Below are 24436 nucleotides of genomic sequence, written 5' to 3'. Positions count from 1 at the left end.
CCTAATCTCTGAAAACTACAGGACACTCATGAAAGCAATGGAAACACATCCCATGCTCATGGATAGGAAGAATTAATGTCAAAATGGCCATCTACAAATTCAATGCAATCTGTATCAAAATACCAATAGCATTCTTCAACAAACTAGAGCAAATAGTTCTAAAATTCATATGGAACCACAAAAGACCCCCAATAGCCAAAGCAATCCTGAGAAGGAAGAATAAAGCTGGGGGGACTACACTCCCTTCCTTCAAGCTCTACTACAAAGCCACAGTAATCAAGACAATTTGGTACTGGCACAAGAACAGACCCATAGACCAATGGAACAGACTAGAGAGCCCACATATAAACCCAAGCATATATGGCCAATTAATATACGATAAAGAAGCTATGGTCATACAATGGGGAAATGACAGCCTCTTCAACGACTGGTGTTGGCAAAATTGGACAGCCAGATGTAAGAGAATGAAACTGGATTATTGTTTAACCTCATACACAAAAGTAAACTCAAAATGGATCAAAAACCTGAATGTCAGTCATGAAACCATAAAACTCTTAGAAGACAACATAGGCAAAAATCTCTTGAATATAAACATGAGCAACTTCTTCCTTAATGCATCTACTCGAGCAAGGGAAAGAAAAGCAAAAATGAACACATAGGACTACATCAAACTAAAAAGCTTCTGTAAGGCAAAGGACACCATCAACAGAACAAAAAGGCATCCTACAGTATGAGAGAGTATATTTGTAAATGACATATCCAACAAGGGATTAACATCCAAAATATATAAAGAACTCACACACCTCAACACCCAAAAAGCAAATAACCCTATTAAAAATGGGTGGAGGATATGAACAGACAATTCTCCAAAGAAGAAATTCAGATGGCCAACAGGCACATGAAAAGATGCTCCACATCACTAATTATCAGGGAAATGCAAATAAAAACCACAGTGAGATATCATCTCATACCAGTTAGGATGGCCAGCATTGAAAAGACTAAGAGCAACAAATGCTGGCGAGATGCGAAGAAAGGGGAACCCTCCTACACTGCTGGTGGGAATGTAAGCTAGTTCAACCATTGTGGAAAACAATATGGAGATTTCTCAAAAAACTAAAAGTAGAAATACTATTTGACCTTGGAATTCCACTCCTAGGAATTTACCCGAGGTATACAAGTTCTCAGATTCAAAACAACATATGCACCCCTATGTTTACAGCAGCACTATTTACAATAGCCAAGATATGGAAGCAACCTAAGTGTCCATCAGTAGAAGAATGGATAACGAAGAGGTGGTACATATACACAATGGAATACTATTCAGCCATTAGAAAGAAACAAATCCTACCACTTGCAACAACATGGATGGAGCTGGAGGATATTATGCTCCATGTAATAAGCCAGGCAAGAAAGACAAGGGCCATATGATTTCCCTTATTTGTGGAGTATAACAAAGCAAAACTGAAGGAACAAAACAGCACAGACTCCAAGAAGGGACTAGCGGTTACCAAAGGGGAGGGGTGTGGGAAGGCAGGTGGGGAGGGAGGGAGATGGGTACTGAGGGGTAGTCCGATTAGTTCACATGGTGTGTGGGTGTCACCGGGAAGACACTGTAGCACAGAGAAGACAAACAGTGAATCTGTGGCATCTTACTACACTGATGGACAGTGACTGCAATGGGTTATGGGGGGGGGACTCAATAATATGGGTGAATGTAGTAACCACATTGTTTTTTCATGTGAAACCTTCATGAGAGTGTCTATCAATAATACCTTAATAAAAAAAGAAAATAGAAGCAGCACCCTACTTCCACCAATAAAGAGTAGGGATCACAGACAGCTTAGGACATGTTTTTGGACAGGGTGAAACAGTCACCCTGTCCTTAGTGCCCAGCTTTCACAATTAGGGCTTTCTTTCTTTGGCTAGAGAATTCAACTCCTATTAAAATGCAGTTGACTGTGAGAGGGGCAACAGCCTTTTATTCACTTAATTTAAAAAGTGAGATGCTGGAGAGGTAAAGAGGGGCAGAGGTTATTTTTGACTGATTCTCTTTGGGGCCAGTATGACTGAATTTCATCAACTCTTTCTCTTAAGAAAAGGAAGAGAAGAAAGCATGAGAGCAGAGTTCTTCCTCTAACTAGATGGAAAAGGAAAGGCACCAGAATAAAAGTGAGAGGTGCTCTAATCTTTTCACATTCCTACTTTATTTCAATAATTTTTTATTAAATTATGTAATTACAAGGACAAATAAGCAGAGTTATGAACAAGCACTGGGACCCACTGTAATCAGACACCTTACAAAGGGAGTAGGTGCACATGGGAGAGCAGCCTGCTGACAGGAGCATCCAGCAGCCACAGCCATCAGACAGCATGTAGACTGGTCATGAGCTTCAGTTGCACTGCACAATTTTGCTTAGGGTCGGGTCTGTCTACCATTACTAAACTCTACCTCTGCTAACTCAAAACCCAAATATGTAAATGTCAGCATACCATTGAGCCTCATGCCGTAACCAGTATGTTTATTGTGTACTAAATGTTAGGTGCTGTTAGTTGCCTATATATTTATTGTCTTTGGTCCTTAATGCAACACTATGATATAGACATTATCATTCCATTCTGCAAATGAGGAAACTGGAGCATAGAGAGGTTAAGTAATTTTCCCAAAGGCAGAACAGCTATGAAGAAGTTGGAATCAGGATTTAAACCCATGTACACTGATTTCAAAGCCTAAGCTTCTCATTACCATATTTTACTGAATTTTGTATTTGAAATTTTACCAACAACATTTTTGTACTGTTCATTAATTAAAACTTTTGTAGAGCACTAAATATCAGGCCCGGGGCTGTGCATGGGAGATGTGGGCGTGAATACAGCCCTATTCCTGAGGACATCTAAACCTGGAAAGAATAAAGCATAGTCAGATCACCTGGATGTAAGTGCTAACTCTACTTTTAACTGGTGTGTAAACCTCAGGGATGTTAGTTAATGTTTTTTAGCTTCAGCTTTCCTGCATGTGAAATAGGGTAAGATTTCCTACTGCACATTATTGTTGGGAAGAATCATGAGACGAACACATTAAAGGTAGCACAGTGCCTGGAAACAGTGGACACACAATAAACATTAGCTAATGTGATTCTTGTCACTGACACTGTGAGTAACCAGGGCTCACGGGAGGTAATCACAAAGCATGATTCCACTGTTCCTTTAAAATATATGCAGAGAGGGTAGTACTTCCACTGGTCCTGGACAAAACTGCAGATATCATCACACTTCCGAAGATTCCTAGGTATTAAGAAGAACATTCAGATCACTTTAAGTTCTACAATCTGCCTTAATTCAGATATCAGAATATCCAGCCCCATGCAGGATGTACACTTGTAACCTGTTTGAACATTAAATCCTCCCCGGGAGGGTTTGCTGAAGCCTGACAGCGTTTAGTGGCAAGAGCAGCTCCCCCTTTCCTTCTCCCCACAGTGCTTCCCAGCGCTCAGCATTTCTTCTGTCCCCTAGCTTGGCACTAGGCTTCTCACCCTGCCAGAGGCAAAGAAAGTGGGATGCTGGAGAGGTGAAGAGGGGCAGAGGTTATTTTTGACTGATTCTCTTTGGGGCCAGTTTCTTGCATTTGGGACTTCTCTGCTTTGAGTGTTTGAAGAAAACAGTCTCTCTCGAACGGATTCTTTAAAGCCTCCCCCCCAAAAAAATTTGTTTAGGAGTACTTGACAGCTCTGCCATCTGACAACGGTAATGTTCTTACTCTGGCTGGCCACTCCTTCCACTGCAGCCACCCTGGCAAGGAGCCTCCACGCAGAAATCTTGGGAAGGAGTTTAAATGACTCCAGACTGGCTCAGTCTCCCATGTCTCACATTTGCTCCAAGGGAAACTCTCAGCTTCCCCCAGCAAACTCTGGGAGTGTCTCCTTGCTCCTGTCGTCAGAGCAGCTGGCCAGGCTTCTTTGCCTTTTACAATTCCTAGGAGAGACTCAAAAAGCTGCTGTGCGTCTTCCTGTCTGCCAGAGATCCCTATCTCCATGCAGCCCCTCTGAAGCCTCTTAATTCAAGTTGAAGGTAGAAAGCAGCAGCCTCCTGGTGGGGCTGGAGGACTCATAGCACACCTCTTTCAAAAGAAATCCTCCCCATCAAACCTCTCATCTCCACTCCCTTGATGCTTCAATAACCATGTGATTGAGTTGTTTTAAGTAAAAAATTCATGGAAATTTCCACCTTTGGATTTTACTTCAATTTGAAATTTCATACTTACTGCATGTTGGTGCCTCAGTCAAAACTCCCAATTTAACATTTTGTTACATTGCTTTTATTATCATTTTTGTTGAAATAAAAAACAACTATCATCGAGAGAGGTTAAGTGCTATAATGCAAATATGCACACAGTGCTATTGGGATATAGAGGACAGATAGATTTTATCCAGGACTGGGAATGTAAGTCAAGCTTGGAAGGCTTCACTGAAGCGATGGCATGGAAGTTGAGTCTTCAAGGATCCACTTGTTCATTTAACAAATATTTATTGAGTACCAACTATGTTCTAAGCAGTATCCTAGGTGCTTGGGATCTATCCATGAACAAAGCAAAGATCCCTGCTTTCCTGGAGCTTACATTTGAGTAGGAGAACGGGAGAACAGACAACAGAATAGATAAACTACATAACATGACAGAAGGTGACAAATTCTATGAGGAAGAAAGTAGGGCAGGAAAGAGAAGTTCAGGAAACAGAAAACAGGAAGGACATTCTAAGGGGAAAACTGTACGAATAGAGGCCCAGGGATTTCAGGGGAATGGAAGAGCTGAAGACAGTGAGGTGAGACCGGAACAAAGAATAATGTCCACAATGCACGTGCCATCCCTGCAGGCAGTCTCACCCCAGCTCAGCCACCGGCACTGAGCCCGCAGTTATCTGCATGCTGCTCCCACCCTCTTCCTAGGACCCACAGTTTGCCTTTTGTACTCTGTCATGGACACTGTCTGACACCTAGAAAGAGAAATGTAAGTACGAGAGCTGAAAAAACTGTTGTTTTAAAGAAAATTTATTCAAAATTCCATAAGACATTGACATGAAAATGCTTTAGTGCCTATTCGGTAACAAAGCAATGATCAGGCACCTGTCCCACAGCAGGCATAGTGCTGGGGCTACAAGTACAGTGGCTTCAGGCGTACATATGGTCCTCGTCTGCTTAAAACAGCATCGCACAAACCGAGAAGGAAGTCCTGTGGCTCAGCGAGGGCCCAGCGTGACTGGCACCCTGAAGGGCAGCGATAGGACCCACTGCAGGGCCCAGTGTGACATCGCCTGGCGGAAGACAGCACAGCCGAGCAGGAACAGGAGAAGCCTCATGGCACCAGCTTCACAGACAGTGTAGACGCTAGATGGAGGCTGAGGGGTAAAATGACAGGGACTGGAAAGCCCTAGAGGGACAGTGACATGAGTTAGATCAAAAGCCAGAGACAGATGCTGTATTGGTACATGTGGCTCCATTTCCCACCCTTCTACCTAGTCATCCAGATTTGGGGAAACCCAGTCGGTAGCATCAACGAGGACCGCGGAGGGCACTTACCTTGACTGTAACTACAGCGGCAAACGTGACTTACAAGTCGCTGCTGTGATGGGCCTAATTTTTTTTAAATTTAAATAGAAGCCATAGTCTTGAGGCTAGAGTTACCTTCGTGCTAAAAATGCCCCGTTGCAAGTATAACCCCAAGCTTTCCATTGAAATAGCATCAGCCGCTCACCAGTAAGTCCTGAACTCCTTTCTTTCAAAGAGGTTGACATATAATCAGCTCGGAGACACGCTCCCCCAAAGTAAAGCTTCCGATCCATATGCTGCACCCAAAGACAGCACTGTAAGAATCAACTCAGATTCTCCAGCTTTCAAAAAGTGGGTATGGTTCCATTGACAAAAGAGATGTAAGGGGGAGAAAATCACCTTTCTTTACAAGTTACAACCTGATTCTCCTTTGAAAAGTGGGACTCTGCTGCCCCCTGCCTTCCACTACAAAAACTGCTTAAGCTGGAAGTGGAAGTCACACGTCACTGGACAGTACCTTTCTCACACACATACACATTCCAAAACTCAGGGGTTCAAAAAATATCCTCTCTCACCTCAACCCCACTATTACCTGAGGCCCCATGGTGGCAGCATGCTGGAGGGCCGGCTCCGATCATCTGCCGTCTGCTCTTCCTGGTACAACACTCCAACATGAAACATCACGGCCACGTTGATGGAGAATTCCAGCCCTCACTGCCCAAGCTTTGCTCATACCTGAATATCCAACAAGGCCTTCACACTCAACATGACAGAACCAAAGAGCATTTTCCCTCACAACCAACAGGAAGGGTTTCCTTCAGTGAACTTGGTTTCTAATAAAGCCACTACTATTCCCCAGTCACTCAAGTCAAAACATCTTAAGCCAGCTTTGATTTTTTTCCTCTCACTGGCTCCCTGCATCAAAGGAATTGCAGGTACCACCTTTTGCTAACATCTTTCAAGCCTGCTGCTTCCTCTCCATTGTTACCCTGGGTTAGGCCTTCTTTGGGCCCCTGTTATTTCCATCTGGAATGTTACACTAACCTAAGTGCAGTCTCCACCTCATACCGGCTTTTCTTCATTCCAGCACATCTTGAAATTGCCGACATATTTATCTTCCTGAAGTACAACTCTGTCACTCTGCTGTCTCCTTGCCTCAGAATAAAATCAACTCCAAACCCTTTACTCTGGCATTCAAGGTCCTCCATGCTCTGCTCTCTGCAAGCAACCAATTCTACCGCCATATTAAAGTGCCTTACCCTGCAGCCACAGGGAAGCACATGCTGTTTGAGACAGTCCACAACTTTCTTCTGTGCCTTGCTCCTGCTGAGACTTCTTCCTTGGGCTCTTTCCTTCACCACCTCCCTCAGCCCTAATTCTTTATGTCCAATCCACTTTCATCTTTCAAGTCCTGGATCAAATGTCTCTTCTTCCACGAATCCTTCCCTAATTCCTTCACCTGGAATAAATCTGTCTGAAGTCCAGACATTTTATCTGTTCTTCTGTTCAAATGAACAAATATTTATTGAGTTCCTATTGTATGTAGAAATACACTAGGTCTGGACACATTGGAGCAAACAAAAATAGGCATGGTCACTACCCTTATGTATCTTACAGTCTCCTATTTATCACTTTCCAACTTTGTTCTTGTTCTGTACATATCATACTTTCCCTTCCAGACTGAAACTTTTATAAGTGCACTACCAATGTCTCAGGTATTCATTCACTTTTCATGCCTCTCACGCATAGTACCTAGCAGAGTACATTGTGTATGTTGCTGTTCAAAAGTATTTGAATAAATTAATAAAATTATAAAATGTTACTGGATTTCAGGGGCATTACCCACTTCCCAAGCTCAAGTAACTGATTAAGTTTGAGAATCTAACAAATTTTATGGATTCCCTGATTTGAGAAATTATTTGCTATTTAAACTGTACTCACAACAGCTAAGTGCACAATTTTTGGAATCAGAGAGCACTAGTGTGAATTACAGCACTGCTGTTTACCAGCCAAGCGAACTAGGTTAAGATGGGTTCAGGATTACTATTCAGGAGGTACTACTCCTAGCCTCAGTTTCTTTATCTGAGTTAGGGTGAGAATTAAATAACATAATACATGCAAGGCAACTAACAAAATCCCTGGTATGTCAACTTTTGATAAAAGTTTTGTTATTTGTTATTGTTATTTGTCACTATTGTTTTGCTTTGAATCAGAGAGTTTCAAATCCATTCCCCAGAGCTTGTTGGAAAATTGACTCAAGTCTTTGCCAACATACTTCTTCCTTGTCGTCTCCCACTATTAACAGGTAGGGATGGCCAAGAGATCCAGCTCTGGCCAAAGAAACATGCATGAAAAGGAAAACATGAAAAGTCTGCTGGAGAGTTTCCACAAAAATTTTTGCATTCCCAGTAACAGAGATGGTATTTGTGGGGACTGCCTTCTCCACCATACCTTCTTCCTACCTTAAATGTACATTCATTACTTGGAGCTGCAACAGTATCTTGAGATGATGAGCGGAAGGCCAAAAGAATCAAGATGATGACGCGGATAACAATGAGCAGCTGAACCAATACTACTTGATGATGTAACTGGCCTGCTGCTAGGCTACTGCTTCCACACCTGTAGGCAATAAGCCGCTATTGGCTGAGTCATTATATAAAGAGCCAGAGGCGGAGACGAAGGAGGATTAGAGTTGCAGGCTCTTGGATGCAGAGGTAATTCTAGTGCTCGACCTGTCACTGGGAGACCAAGCCGGGTAATAAAACCCTTTCACCCCTAGAACGTTCCATTGTCATTCCTCATTGTCATTCCTCGGTCTCACTGAATCGGTAGTGAACTTGCTCTGGGCTGAAACCCATTGGCAAAACAACTAGAACTGATTCAATGTCCTGAAGCAGTTTGTGGTATAGATAAGAAAACATAAAAAGGTAAGTTAATAATAGCTCTGATCAAAGATTCTTCAATGCATCAAAGTCAAACATTTTATCAAAACTTTGTGTAAGAGGGGTTCTACCTTCAAAGTCTAAGAGGGCTTCAAATTAAACTAAGCAAACTAATGCTGAAACAAACTAATCCTATGGGAAAAAACTAGAAGCCCCTATTAAGAAAATTTTGTCAAGGACGATTTCACTGTGATTATCACTTAGATCTGTCTCCTGTTCTAGCTCTATTGGTCCTATGACTAAACAGACAGCCATGAGTGAAATCTGAAAGATGTGTGTAATCATTCGAATTACCATTCAGCAAATACTCAGTCTCCTCTACTTTTCACTGTAGGTGGCGTATTTCTCTGCTCTTTGACTTTAATCATCTGTCATCTCCTTAGTGATATATTTGAGAATATAGCTTGAAATATGCTAGCATGATTGAGTTTTCCTTTTGGCCATCTGTTGTTCATCATGAACATGACTCAAGTAGCCGCTGACCCAAGGAGGAGAAAGATTTGGCAGGACGTGATTAAATCTGCGCTTGAAGTGAGATCTAGCGAAACCTGACCACAATCTGCCCCACAGCTGCCAAACTGCACACACCTAAGACAAAAAACTAGAAACAACAAGTATATACAGCTGGAGGCCACTGCATTTTGGATAGATTATGCAGCATTATTATAAAAATGGTTTACTATTAAAAAAAACTATACTTCCAGAAACTCTGTAAGACGTGGTGCACAAGTTGCCCTGCTTGGGATCTGTCTCATCAAGTTCAAGTGGTTTTCAAGCAGGGGCAATTTTGCCTCTTGGCAGACATGTGGCAATGTCTAGAGACATTCTAGTTGTCTGAAACTGGGGAGAGGTGTTACAGCATCTAGAGTCTGGGAATGCTTCTAACATCCTACAATTCACAGGACAGCCCCCCACCCCCAAGTTAGCCTGTCCAAAACGGCAATGGTGTTCAGGCTGAAGAAGCTTTAGCACATAATACAAATACAGATGAAGTATTCTTTCCCATTTTGCCCTAGATCTCTGCACAGTGTGAAGACTCCTGTCCATCTGTGGCAGCCCTGACTGGTCAATTAGCTATGCCAGCATCTATTTACTGAGTGCCCACCACCATTCTAGGTGCCAAGGATGCAGTGCTAAGAGAAAAAATTCCTGTTCTCATGGGGCTTACATTCTAGTGAAGGAGGCAAGTGATTTTACATAGGGGTCAGAGGTAAAAGGGTAATGGGTAGGGAACGACTATGTGGGAAGTCCTCTCTGAGAAAGTTGCAGTTTAACCAAGCTGAATGAGACCCAGTCATGCAATGGTTTGGGATAAGAGCCTTCTAGAGGGAGGAAATAAATGCACTGGCCATGAGATAGATGCAAGCATGACATATGAAGAGCAGAAAGGCCAGTGTACCTGTGGCATGAGTGAGGTGGAGATAAGGCCAGGAGATGTTTGTAGGATCACATAGGGTATTGCTGGGTGACACCAAATGTAGGTTCAATGAAGATTTTTAGAGATGTCATGCAGAGGGAGACCTCCGTGTCTGGCAATGACATATGCAGTGTGAGCAAATACTCATGAACATACAGCACTCAAGATAGCTGACTGACCCTAATGAAACTTAGGGATGCACATGTTACTAGAGGAAAAAGAAAGCTATTCAATACTTTTTCTTTCTGTCACTCAAAATATCGTGTTTTGGAACATTGCCTCTTCAGGTGAGGAAGGGGCCAGCTGAGGAACAGAGACCGCCTCATTACTTCCTAGTGATAACCGCCTCCGAGTGACTCCAGATTCCCTTCCCTGGTGCTTTGGAGCATGGGAAAAGCCAGAAGAAACTATCTAGCATCTCTGAAGCAGAAAGGCAACTCCAGAAGTGTACAGGCCACATTCCTAATGTGTCTCTAGAGGTGGTTTCTAGGCCCTACAAAATTTTTATTTGTTTGGAAACCAGTGTTGTCAGATAAACCTAAGTGAACAGGAGATTCCTGAATTGTAATCACCACTTAATCATCTGTGAGGCTCCTGAGGACAAGGATTATGTCTGATGTGTTTGTAACTGCAACTTCAGCAGCTAGCATCAGGGTCTGGCATGCACAAGAACTTGGTGAATGCTTTGTGAAAATGAAGTTTCACAGGCTTATAAAAAGTAGAGAGAGCACAAGGCAAAATAGTCAGACACGTGTATTTTTTTAAAGGTCCGTATATTACAGATACGTACTACCAGAGAAGAGTAACCATGACACACATTCATCCAACCTGTTCATTTTTTGAGCATCTACCATGTGCTATGCACTGTGCTAGCTGGAGACAGAAGGAGTAAGACAGACCTTTCTGGGAAACAGAGGCCTACTGTGTAGAGTGGAGAAACACCTGCAACACCATTTACTGGTGAGAGGGAAGAAAGGTCAAGACAGCCAAGGAATGCTTTCTTGGACAGCTGAATCTAAGGTGGCTTTTTTTTTTATCCTAACATCTTCAAGCAGAACACTTAGAGCTCAAATTCCACACGACAGCTGAATCTAAGGTGGCTTTTTTTTTTATCCTAACATCTTCAAGCAGAACACTTAGAGCTCAAATTCCACACCTAACTGCTTTTAATGTATTTAGACCAGTGGTGCTGAGCTGGGGGAGACTTTCGTCCCCCCAGGGGGTATTTGCCAATGTCTGGAAATATTTTTGATTGTCAAGACTGGCAATATGCTACTGGAATCTATTAAGTAAAGGCCAGGGTGTTGTTAAACATCTTAAAATAATAGGACAGCCTCCCACAACAAAGAATTATCCAGTTCAAAATGTCAACAGTGTCAAGACTGTGAATCCCTGATCTAAAATGACAGAGGATTCAGAAAGCACCATGCAAATAAAAACACAAGTACATCATTTAGTCAAGGTTACTCTAACACAATTAATGTGGTAATAGGAACCATTTAAAAGCTGCCTCAACTGTAAATAAAGCACAATGACAATCAATTAAAATTTTGTGATGACTATGAATAAAGCACTTAATTCTCATGATATATGCAATTCAAATATTTATATTAGTCATATTCCTAGCACCACATTTCAAACTCAGGGTCCCAGGAAAACACCACTTGATTAGCATTCCAAATTAAAGAATGTCATACCTAAATAGAAATTGTCAGTTCTTCTATAGCTTTCAGCTTCTAAGATGGAAAAGGCTTAGCCCATTCCTTTTGAGTTTAAAATTACATTACATAGTCATATGTTCACATCCTTTAGCTGGGTATGCTTGCTCCCTATAGGAAGTTTATAACTTGTAAAAGGAGTTTTATGCAGAATACAAATTGGGAGCATTACATGACTACCTCTTGAGGACACTGAGTTGTGCAAACAACATCACTTTATCTGACGTAGTAGCTTTGAATTGGCCTATCTGTTCACCCTAGAGCTCTCTGGAATTATAGATAAGGGACATCAATGTCATACCCCAGCTGCTGCAGGAAGCTACTGGAAGAACGGGAGATTTATGAGTATTTTGGTTATACTGAAACAAGAATATAGGAGCTGTACAAACTGGGAGCCTAGTGGTTCTAAATTGTAGGCATTATGCAAAAGAAAATGCAGAGTTGGGTGTCAAGGGAGTCCTCCAGGAGCAATAGGACATCTTTGTAAAATCTCCAAAGAATAAATTTAACAGTTATTAAGGACCACCCTGTTGTTGCAGGCACTAAACTTTATATCACAAGAAGAAATGCAAGGGATTTTCAGAAAAACATCTGTCATTTAACAGTGGTAGCGACCTCAGCACTGACAAGCAATTCAAATCCCAGTTGAGGAGAGTTATTTAACTCTTTGCGGTGGCTGAATATGGAACTCTAATATTAGCAACTTATTAATATCCTTGTCAGCTGAGGACGTTTGATGCCAAAGGGAAAAGTTACGGAGAATAAGTATGATTAGTTGTTATATGAGACATTCATGATTATTTTCCTCTTATCAAATTATCAGGTTGTGATTTTGTTAATTTTGACCAGGCTCATACAAACCTTATGTTGAAAACAGTAGATGTAATGTGACCTTCAAAACACATTATGAAAGATCAAGACTAGGTTAAAAGGAATGTGAAAAAAAACCTCAATTCCTGCAGTAATTTTACAAAAGGATTTACCAAGCCAATACATCCTTTTAGCTTTTATTTCTAATTAAGAATAAATAAATAAGCCCTGATATTTAGGTAATAGTAGGAAAACTAAAACTTATATGGTGAACACAGTGAGAGGTGTTTACTTACATTCACTTAATCTTTGCCACAGTCGTGCAAGGAAGGTAGTATATTTTCATTTTATAGATGAGAAAACGGCTTTTTTTAATTTAAATATTTTTCCCAAGACGGACTGAACTGGAAAATAGTACAGCTGGGTAGGGGGTGGGGAACAGCAGGGCAGGAAGATCTTGAATCCCAAGGCTAATAAAGCTGTGTTAAACTGTGATGCCACAGAAGTTACATTTTTATTTGTGTCCGACACATATTAAAATTCACCAGTTGAAAGAGAAAGCATTCTGTTGATCATGAGCTCCTCTAAGCTCCATGCCAGTTGCTTACTTGATATCACCATTTCAGTGCCCCATGGGCAAAACTAACTTAACATGCACCCAAGTTGATTTATCATCTTCCTCACCTAAATCTGCTCTTCTTATTTTTCCTACCACAGGAACAGTTACTAACATCTACTGAGCTGCAAAGAAAAACAGATTGAAAGGAAATACACAAAAACAGTTAATAGTACTATTATCTGGGTGATTGTATTCTAGGGTTTTTTTATTCTTTGTATTTCTCTAATAAGAATTGTTTAGATTCTTAAGCATTTACATTATAATGATACATGATTACATCATTATTAAAACACAAAAAAGGTAGAATTTTTTTAAGTTACCTCTTTCCCAATGTAATTTCCTCCCTCACATGTAAAACACTCTTTATGTATCCTTTCAGACTTTTTTCTACGTAAATATATTACTTTTATTTTTTAAAATATTCATTCTATACATATAGTTCAGAATTTACATATTTACATATATACATATATAGATTCTCTAAGTGAAACTCTATACATATTGTACTACGTTTATCCTCTTAACTATGTATCTTAAGAGATTTTTCCATGTCAAAACACAGATCACTCTCATCCTTTCTAATAGCTATAAGAGTATTCAACTTTACCATGATGTAATTATTCCCCTTATTGCTGAATATTTAGGTTGTTTCCAATTTGAATTAATGCTGCAAAGACCATTCTTTCAGGCATGCTCCAGCAATGCTTAGACACTCCTTTTTCCGCACATTCTCTGCCCTCTGGGGCTGGTATGCATCTTACAATTGAGGAAATCTTACATTGCTGTCAGTCAGGTGGTATTTTTGCATAAAAGCCTTTCTTTTGACATCTTTTGGTAATAGTAAAAAAGCATTAGCCTCAGTACACTTAAAGAACAGATGAGGTCGGAGGGAGCCAAGATGGCGGAGTGAGTAGAGTATTGGAAATCTCCCAAAACCACATATATCTATGAAAATATAACAAAGACAAATCTTCCTAGAATAAAGACCAGAGGACACAGGACAATATCCAGACCACATCCACACCTGAGAGAACCCAGAGCCTCGCGAAGGGAGTAAGATACAAGCCCCGGCCCCGCGGGACCCGAGCGCCCCTCCCCCCAGCTCCCGGCGGGAGAAGAGCAGGCAGAGCGGGAGGGAGACGGAGCCCAGGACTGCTGAACACCCAGCCCCAGCCATCCGGGCCAGAGTGCAGACACAGTGCGTGTGAGGGAGTCCCTGGATACTAGGGAAACAGGGCAGCAAGAACAGTGAGTGGGCACTGGAGGCCTGGCGCCGGAGGACACCAGAAAAGTGAGCAACCATTTTTATTTATTTATTTTTTTTCTGTTTTGTTTTGGCGAGCGCTTTTTGGAAATCTTAAAGGGATAGGGACCCCAATACTAGGGAAACAGGACAGCAAGACCAGTGAGCAGATGCCTGAGGCTGACGCCGGAGAATAAAGAAAAACGAGCGGCCACGTTTTTTTTTTTAATTAAAAAAAATTTTTTTTTTCTTTTTTTTCTGGTCGTTTTGTTTTGGCAGGTGCTTTTTGGAAGTCTTAAAGTGGCAGGGCAGGACACTTAATCCAGAGGTAGGGAATCTGGGGATCTCTGGGCACCCTAACCCCTGGGCTGCAGGGAACAGGGAGGCCCCTTACGGAGATAAATAGCCTCCAGGCCACTCCCCCTCCAACGCGACTCCACCACTTTGGAGTAGCTGCCCGAGCCAGGATACGCCCACAGCAACAGCGGAGATAAACTCCATAGCAGCCGGGCAGGAAGCAGAAACCCTGTCTGCGCGCAGCTGCCCAGCAAAAGCCACTAGAGGTCGCTGTTCTCCCAGGAGAGGAGGGCCACAAACCAACAAGAAGGGAAGTTCTTCCAGCCGTCACTCATCCCAGCTCTGCAAACTATTCCTATCACCATGAAAAGGCAGAACTACAGGCACACAAAGATCACAGAGTCAACACCAGAGAAGGAGACAGACCTAACCAGTCTTCCTGAAAAAGAATTCAAAATAAGAATCATAAACATGCTGACAGAGATGCAGAGAAATACACAAGAGATATGGGATGAAGTCCGGAGGGAGATCACAGATGCCAGGAAGGAGATTACAGAAATGAAACAAACTCTGGAAGGGTTTATAAGCAGAATGGATAGGATGCAAGAGGCCATTGACGGAAATGAAACCAGAGAACAGGAACGCATAGAAGCTGACAAAGAGAGAGATAAAAGGATCTCCAGGAATGAAACAATATTAAGAGAACTGTGTGACCAATTAAAAAGGAACAATATCCGTATTATAGGGGTACCAGAAGAAGAACAGAGAGGAAAAGGGATGGAAAGTATCTTGGAAGAAATAATTGCTGAAAACTTCCCCAAACTGGGGGAGGAAATAATCGAAAAGACCACGGAAATACACAGAACCCACAACAGAGAGGATCCAAGGAGGACAACACCAAGACACATAATAATTAAAATGGCAAAGATCAAGGACAAGGAAAGAGTTTTAAAGGCAGCTAGAGAGAAAAAGGTCACCTATAAAGGAAAACCCATCAGGCTAACATCAGACTTCTCGACAGAAACCCTACAGTCCAGAAGAGAATGGCATGATATATTTAATACAATGAAACAGAAGGGCCTTGAACCAAGGATACTGTATCCAGCACGACTATCATTCAAATATGATGGTCAGATTAAACAATTCGCAGACAGACAAAAGCTGAGGGAATTTGCTTCCCACAAACCACCCCTACAGAACATCTTACAGGGACTGCTCTAGATGTGAGCACTCCTAGAAAGAGCACAGCACAAAACACACAACATATGAAGAATCAAGGAGGAGGAATAAGAAGGGAGAGAAGAAAAGAATCTCCAGACAGTGTATATAACAGCTTAATAAGTGAGCTAAGTTAGGCAGTAAGATACTAAAGAGGCTAAACTTGAACCTTTGGTAACCACGAATTTAAAGCCTGCAATGGCAATAAGTACATATCTTTCAATAGTCACCCTAAATGTTAATGGGCTGAATGCACCAATCAAAAGACACAGAGTAACAGAATGGATAAAAAAGCAAGACCGATCTATATGCTGCTTACAAGAAACTCACCTCAAACCCAAAGACATGTACAGACTAAAAGTCAAGGAATGGAAAAACATATTTCAAGCAAACAACACCGAGAAGAAAGCAGCGGTTGCAGTACTAATATCAGACAAAATAGACTTCAAAACAAAGAAAGTAACAAGAGATAAAGAAGGACACTACATAATGATAAAGGGCTCAGTCCAACAAGACGATATAACCATTCTAAATATATATGCACCCAACACAGGAGCACCAGCATATGTGAAACAAATACAAACGGAACTAAAGGGGGAAATAGACTGCAATGCATTCATTCTAGGAGACTTCAACACACCACTCACCCCAAAGGATAGATCCACCGGGCAGAAAATAAGTAAGGACACGGAAGCACTGAACAACACAGTAGAGCAGATGGACCTAAAAGACATCTATAGAACTCTACATCCAAAAGCAACAGGATATACATTCTTCTCAAGTGCACATGGAACATTCTCCAGAATAGACCACATACTAGGCCACAAAAAGAGCCTCAGAAAATTCCAAAAGATTGAAATCCTACCAACCAACTTTTCAGACCACAAAGGCATAAAACTAGAAATAAACTGTACAAAGAAAGCAAAGAGGCTCACAAACACATGGAGGCTTAACAACACGCTCCTAAATAATCAATGGATCAATGACCAAATCAAAATAGAGATTCAACAATATATGGAAACAAATGAAAACAACAACACTAAGCCCCAACTTCTGTGGGACACAGCAAAAGCAGTCTTAAGAGGAAAGTATATAGCAATCCAAGCATATTTAAAAAAGGAAGAACAATCCCAAATGAATGGTCTAATGTCACAATTATTGAAATTGGAAAAAGAAGAACAGATGAGGCCTAAGGTCAGCAGAAGGAGGGACATAATAAAGATCAGAGAAGAAATAAATAAAATTGAGAAGAATAAAACAACAGCAAAAATCAATGAAACCAAGAGCTGGTTCTTTGAGAAAAATAAACAAAATAGATAAGCCTCTAGCCAGACTTATTAAGAGGAAAAGACAGTCAACACAAATCAACAGTATCAGAAACGAGAAAGGAAAAATCACAACGGGCCCCACAGAAATACAAAGAATTATTAGAGAATACTATGAAAACCTATATGCTAACAAGCTGGGAAACCTAGAAGAAATGGACAACTTCCTAGAAAAATACAACCTTCCAAGACTGACCCAGGAAGAAACAGAAAATCTAAACAGACCAATTACCAGCAACGAAATTGAAGCGGTAATCAAAAAACTACCAAAGAACTAAACCCCCGGGGCCAGATGGATTTACCTCAGAATTTTATCAGACATACAGGGAAGACATAATACCCACTCTCCTTAAAGTTTTCCAAAAAATAGAGGAGGAAGGGATACTCCCAAACTCATTCTATGAAGCTAACATCACCCTAATACCAAAACCAGGCAAAGACACCACCAAAAAAGAAAACTACAGACCAATATCCCTGATGAACGTAGACGCAAAAATACTCAACAAAATTTTAGCGAACCGAATTCAAAAATACATCAAAACCATCGTACACCATGACCAAGTGGGATTCATCCCAGGGATGCAAGGATGGTGCAACATTCAAAAGTCCATCAACATCATCCACCACATCAACAGAAAGAAAGACAAAAACCACATGATCATCTCCATAGATGCTGAAAAAGCATTTGACAAAGTTCAACATCCATTCATGATAAAAACTCTCAGCAAAATGGGTATAGAGGGCAAGTACCTCAACATAATAAAGGCCATATATTATAAACCCACAGCCAACATTATATTGAACAGTGAGAAGCTGGAAGCATTTCCTCTGAGATCGGGAACTAGACAGGGATGCCCACTCTCCCCACTGTTATTTAACATAGTACTGGAGGTCCTAGCCACGGCAATCAGACACAACAAAAACATACAAGGAATCCAGATTGGTAAAGAAGAAGTTAAACTGTCACTATTTGCAGATGACATGATACTGTACATAAAAAACCCTAAAGACTCCACCCCAAAACTACTAGAACTGATATCAGAATACAGCAAAGTTGCAGGATACAAAATCAATACACAGAAATCTGTGCCTTTCCTATACACTAACAATGAACCAACAGAAAGAGAAATCAGGAAAACAACTCCATTCACAATTGCATCAAGAAAAATAAAATACCTAGGAATAAACCTAACCAAAGAAGTGAAAGACTTATACTCTGAAAACTACAACTCACTCTTAAGAGAAATTAAAGGAGACACTAACAGATGGAAACTCATCCCATGCTCGTGGCTAGGAAGAATTAATATCGTCAAAATGGCCATCCTGCCCAAAGCAATATACAGATTTGATGCAATCCCTATGAAACTACCAGCAACATTCCTCAATGAACTGGAACAAATAATTCAAAAATTCATATGGAAACACCAAAGACCCCGAATAGCCAAAGCAATCCTGAGAAAGAAGAATAAAGTAGGGGGGATCTCACTCCCCAACTTCAAGCTCTACTATAAAGCCATAGTAATCAAGACAATTTGGTACTGGCACAAGAGCAGAGCCACAGACCAATGGAACAGACTAGAGAATCCAGACATTAGCCCAGACATATATGGTCAATTAATATTTGATAAAGGAGCCATGGACATACAATGGCGAAATGACAGTCTCTTCAACAGGTGGTGCTGGCAAAACTGGACAGCTACATGTAGGAGAATGAAACTGGACCATTGTCTAACCCCATATACAAAAGTAAACTCAAAATGGATCAAAGACCTGAATGTAAGCCATGAAACCATTAAACTCTTGGAAGAAAACATAGGCGAAAACCTCTTAGACATAAACATGAGTGACCTCTTCTTGAACATATCTCCCCGGGCAAGGAAAACAACAGCAAAAATGAGTAAGTGGGACTATATTAAGCTGAAAAGCTTCTGTACAGCAAAAGACACCATCAATAGAACAAGAAGGATCCCTACAGTATGGGAGAATATATTTGTAAATGACACATCCGATAAAGGCTTGACATCCAGAATATATAAAGAGCTCACACGCCTCAACAAACAAAAAACAAATAACCCAATTAAAAAATGGGCAGAGGAACTGAACAGACAGTTCTCCAAAAAAGAAATACAGATGGCCAACAGACACATGAAAAGATGCTCCACATCGCTAATCATCAGAGAAATGCAAATTGAAACTACAATGAGGTATCACCTCACACCAGTAAGGATGGCTGCCATCCAAAAGACAAACAACAAATGTTGGTGAGACTGTGGAGAAAGGGGAACCCTCCTACACTGCTGGTGGGAACGTAAGTTAGTTCAACCATTGTGGAAAGCAGTATGGAGGTACATCAAAATGCTCAAAACAGACTTACCATTTGACCCAGGAATTGCACTCCTAGGAATTTACCCTAAGAATGCAGCAATCAAGTATGAGAAAGATCAGTGCACCCCTATGTTTATCGCAGCACTATTTACAATAGCCAAGAATTGGAAGCAACCTAAATGTCCATCGATAGATGAATGAAGAAGATGTGGTACATATACACAATGGAATACTACTCAGCCATAAGAAAAGGGCAAATCCAACCATTTGCAGCAACATGGATGGAGCTGGAGGGTATTATGCTCAGTGAAACAAGCCAAGCGGAGAAAGAGAAATACCAAATGATTTCACTCATCTGTGGAATATAAGAACAAAGGAAAAACTGAAGGAACAAAACAGCAGCAGAATCACAGAACTCAAGAATGGACTAACAGGTACCAAAGGGAAAGGGACTGGGGAGGATGGGTGGGTAGGGAGGGATAAAGGGGGGGGAGAAGTAGGGGGGTATTAAGATTAGCATGCATGGGGGGCGGGAGAAAGGGGAGGGCTGTACAACACAGAGAAGGCAAGTAGTGATTCTACAACATTTTGCTATGCTGATGGACAGTGACTGTAAAGGGGTTGATAGGGGGACCTGGTATAGGGGAGAGCCTAGTAAACATAATATTCGTCATGTAAGTGTAGACTAGTGATACCAAAAAAAAAAGGAAAAAAAAAAGGCAGTTCCTGTCTGGTAACCTCCAATGAGTTCTACACAAGGGTATAAAGGGCAAATAAAAGTGTAGGCAAAGGGTCTGTTTGTGTTTATACAGAGGATCTAAGCCTAATTGGGCTACCCCGAAAATGAACTAAGATACGATATGAAAAAGAACTTCCAACATCAGCACTCTCTGGAAGATTCATGCCAGAAGATGATCATCAAAAAAACCCCAGATCCACGCACTGCTACAGCTGTAGATGCACTCATCCCACCAGTTCCTGGACTTGCCATGGGAATGAAGAAGGAGATATCTAAGCTGGCCTGTGCATACAGTAAAACAACAAATTTGACTGGATCTATACTGTCGGAACTCAACCAAGAATTAGGAGAAGTGCAAATTGTAGCGCTCCAAAATCTTACAACTACAGACTATTTACTGTTAAAAGAACATATGGGATGTGAACAGTCCCCAGGAATGGGTTGTTTTAATTTGTCTGATTTCTCTCAGACTGTTCAAGTTCAGTTGGACAATATCCACCATATCATAGATAAGTTTTCACAAATGCCTAAGGTGCCTAACTGGTTTTCTTGGTTTCACTGGAGATGGCTGGTAATTACAGGTATGCTTTGGTTATGTAACTATACTTCTATTATGTTAATGTGTGTGCAATTTAAGTAGTAGTTTAAAACCTATACATGCTTAAGTTACTCTACAAGAAGATATGTCAAAGAAATAATCAATCTTCCCATGTTTTCTTCCACCTGCTACTTCTATAGCTTTTCTTCTTCCTTCCTACTTACAACCCTTAAATAGAATTTGTGCCTCATATCAAATTTACCGAGTATCATAATTCTTCCAAGTGGTAAAGATACCTCAAGACAAATGCTGGGCATAGAAGCTACAGGGCATGAATATGCAAAGAAGTAAAAAGTTAACCATTTCAAACAATAAGGCTTCTCTCTCACTTACCAACTTTACATTTCCCTGTATGGCCCCGGAAGATGACTGGTTAGCCAGAGACGGGTAAGATTCCTCAAGGGAGGAACAACCTAAGACAAGCACAGTCGCAGGGGGGTCATCAGGTGAGAAATTGGAGATCAACAGAGGTGAGGCTTAGAACCTCACCCCCCCATTCTGAGAGAAATCTTCTGCATACGTGGATGTTTTATTGCCCTTGTCTAGCTTGGATTAACACATAGTCTACAGGCACACACCTGATCACCTACATTTGCTCTCTTACAACACTAAACTATGTTTTCTACCTTTATCTTGTATCTACCTACCACTTCAGCATTTTATTAAATAATGATAATAATAAAGGGAGAAATGTGGTATCCACATATAAATCAAGTATAAAAATCAAATGACTATTCATATTTGAACTGTTTATAGTTCATAATGTATGAGCAAAACCGAAAGTTTCTGTGATGACTGCCCTTGTATTGTTCACCATGTAACTTATTCACTATGTAAGAATTTGTTCTCCATGTAAGAACTTGTTATGCTTCAGAAGATTGGAGACTGACGAACATTAGGCTTGGGGTGGAGTAATGATTGTGCATTGAGCATTGACTCCCCTATACAGAATTTAATTGTTGTTAACAACCATTTGATCAATAAATATGAGAGATGCCCTCACCAAAAAAAAAAAAAAAAAGTACACACTTCCAATTGTAAAATAAATAAGTAACCGGGATGTAATGTATAGCATAAGGAATATAGTCAAAATATTGTAACAACTTGGTATGGTGATAGCTGGTACCTAGAATTATCATGTATATAAATGTTGAATCACTGTGTTGTACACCTGAAACTAATGTAATGTAATACTGTGTAAACTACCCTTCAATAAAAAATAATTATCTACAAAAAAAGAAAAAAAGAATAGATGAAGTAACTTACCTTTGTATTTATGTGCATTTTAGGCATTTGTGCTCTCAGGTAAATGAAAAGCTATTTATAGGTGGAATGGCTGGGTCAAATAGCATATGCGTTTTAAATTTGGTGAGTTACTTCCAAATTGCCCTCCAAATAAGGTGAAAAAATTTATTCAGCCATCAACCATCTGGGAGAGGGCCTGGTTTCCCCAACAAAAGTGGTTATTATAAATCTTTTAATATTTAGCTCTTTTTTGACTTAATTTATGGTCTCCTACACATGCTGCAGGTATTTTTCTCCCCGTGGTCCCCTGCTTTCAACTTTGCTTAGGGGGTCTTTCACTTGCAATACTCTTTATCAAATTTGCCAATATTTTTGTCTCCTGTGGTTTGTCTTGCTTAGAAAGACCTCCACCCCCAAATTATGATTTTCCTACATTTTGTTTAGTACTTGTATGGGTTATTTTTGCATTTATATCTTTAAACCACTTTAAATTTATTTTTGTGCATAGTATGACACAGCATGTGTTTCCCCAGTGTGACTATTCTACTGTGTTCCAATCATTCATGGGCTATTTGATATTTTACCCATGATTCAAAATGGTATCTTTTTATATACTGTGTATCTACATTACAAGAGTCTGTTTCTTTGTTTCATTGTTCAATTTACCTACTTATCCTTGATATATTGTCAGTTTTGCTCTACATATTTACCAAGAAACATAAGCCAGATTCTCCTCATTGTTTTCTTTTTTAAGTTTGCGTTTGGTTATTTACTTTGCACATGAATTTCTGAACCGCTTGCATGGCCTGTACAGGCATAGCTTGTTTGATTGTGCTGTGCTGTATTGTGCTTCACATATATTGCATTTTTTACATACTGAAGATTTGTAAATGGCAACACTGCATTAAGTCAGTCTATCTATACTATTTCTTCAACAGCACTTGCTCACTTTATGTCTCTGTGTCACATTTTGGCAATTCTCACAATATTTCAAACTTTATTATTACTTTTTTATGGTGATCTATGATTGGTGACCTATGATGTTACTATTATAATTGTTTTGGGGCACCATGAACTGCATCCACACAAGACAGCGAACCTAATCAATAAATGTTGTGTGTTTCAAGTGCTCCACCAATTCTTCCCTATTCCCTGGGACATGATACTATTACAATTAGGCCAATTTAAAACACTACAATGGCCTTTAGTGTCTAAGTCAAAGGAAGAGTCATATATCTCTCACTTTAAAATCAAAAGCCAAGAATGATTAAGCCTAGTGGAGAAGGCTTGTCAAAAACTGATAGGCTAAAACCAGGCCTCCTGTGCCAAACAGGTAGCCAAGTTGTGAATGCAAAGGAAAAGTTCTTGCAGGAAATTCAAAGTGCTAATACAGTGAAACACACAAGTGAGTAAAAAGCAACACAGCCTTACTGCTGATATGCAGAAAGTGGTCTGGAGAGATCAGACCAGTCACATTTCCTTAAGCCAAAACCTAATCCAGAGCAAGGCCTTTCTTTAATTCTAGGAGGGCGAGAGAGGTGAGGAAGCTGCAGAAGAAAAGTTTGAAGCTCGCTGAAGTTGGTCATGAGGTTTAAAGAAGCCATCTTTGTAACATAAAAGTACCAGGTGAAGCAGCAAGTGCTGATGTAGAAACTGCAGCAAGTTATCCAGATCTGGCTAAGATAATGAAGTGACTACATTTTTCAATGTAGACGAAACAGCCTTCTATTGAGCAAAGATGCCATCTTAGACTTTCATAGCTAGAAAGGAGAAGTCAATGTCTGGCTTCAAAGTTCCAAACAACAGGCTGACTCTCTTCTTAGAGGCTAATGCAGCTGGTGACTCTTGAGTTGAAGCCAATGCTCATTTACCATACCAAAAACCCTAGGGCCCTCAGAATTATGCCAAGTCTCTCTGCCTGCTCTCTGTAAGAGCAACAACAAAGCCTAGATGACAGCTCATGGTTTACTGAATATTTTAATCTCACTGTTGAGACCTACTACTCAGGAAAAAAAGATTCCTTTCAAAATATTATTGCTCATTGATAATACATCTGGGCACTCAAATGCTCTCGTGGCAATGCACAATCAAGCTCATGTTGTTTTCATGCCTGGTAACACACCCATTCTGTGGCTCTTGGATTAAGAAGTCTTTGAACTTTTAAGTCCTATTTTTAAGAAATGCACTAAGGCTATAGCTGCCATAGATAGTGATTCCTGTGATGGACCTGGGCAAAGTAAATTGAAAACCTTCTGGAAAAGATTTACTACTCCAGATGCCATTAAGAACACTGATGATCCATGGGAAGAAGTCAAAATATCAACATTAACAGCAGTCTGGAAGATGATTTCACCCTCATGAATGACTGAGGGGTTCAAGACTTCAGTGGAGGAAGTCACTCA

The 24436-nt window shown here is 40.6% G+C and overlaps 1 protein-coding gene and 1 long non-coding RNA gene across 3 annotated transcripts in view; both read right to left on the bottom strand.

The window, feature by feature from the left end:
* Window positions 1-4341: 4341 nt before the first annotated feature.
* The window catches only part of ZNF326 (zinc finger protein 326), a 76045-nt gene continuing 55950 nt past the window's right edge, over window positions 4342-24436 (bottom strand). Inside the window, exon 13 of one of the 2 annotated variants that reach the window (XM_057500402.1) lies at window positions 4342-5419. In XM_057500402.1, the coding sequence (XP_057356385.1) occupies window positions 5229-5419 (191 nt within the window). In that variant the 3' untranslated portion in view covers window positions 4342-5228. The remainder of the gene's footprint in view (window positions 5420-24436) is intronic. The other variant, XM_057500403.1, reaches the window with a different exon arrangement.
* Window positions 5638-10461, bottom strand: LOC130683379 (uncharacterized). Its single transcript, XR_008997060.1, has 2 exons — window positions 6798-10461; window positions 5638-5834 (listed from the first exon to the last, which is right to left on the bottom strand). It is a non-coding gene; the product is annotated as an uncharacterized LOC130683379 (long non-coding RNA).

The sequence above is a fragment of the Manis pentadactyla genome, chromosome 4 (assembly GCF_030020395.1).
Source record: "Manis pentadactyla isolate mManPen7 chromosome 4, mManPen7.hap1, whole genome shotgun sequence".
NCBI classification, from domain to species: Eukaryota; Metazoa; Chordata; class Mammalia; order Pholidota; family Manidae; genus Manis; species Manis pentadactyla.
This window is presented reverse-complemented; position numbering and strand designations above follow the sequence as displayed.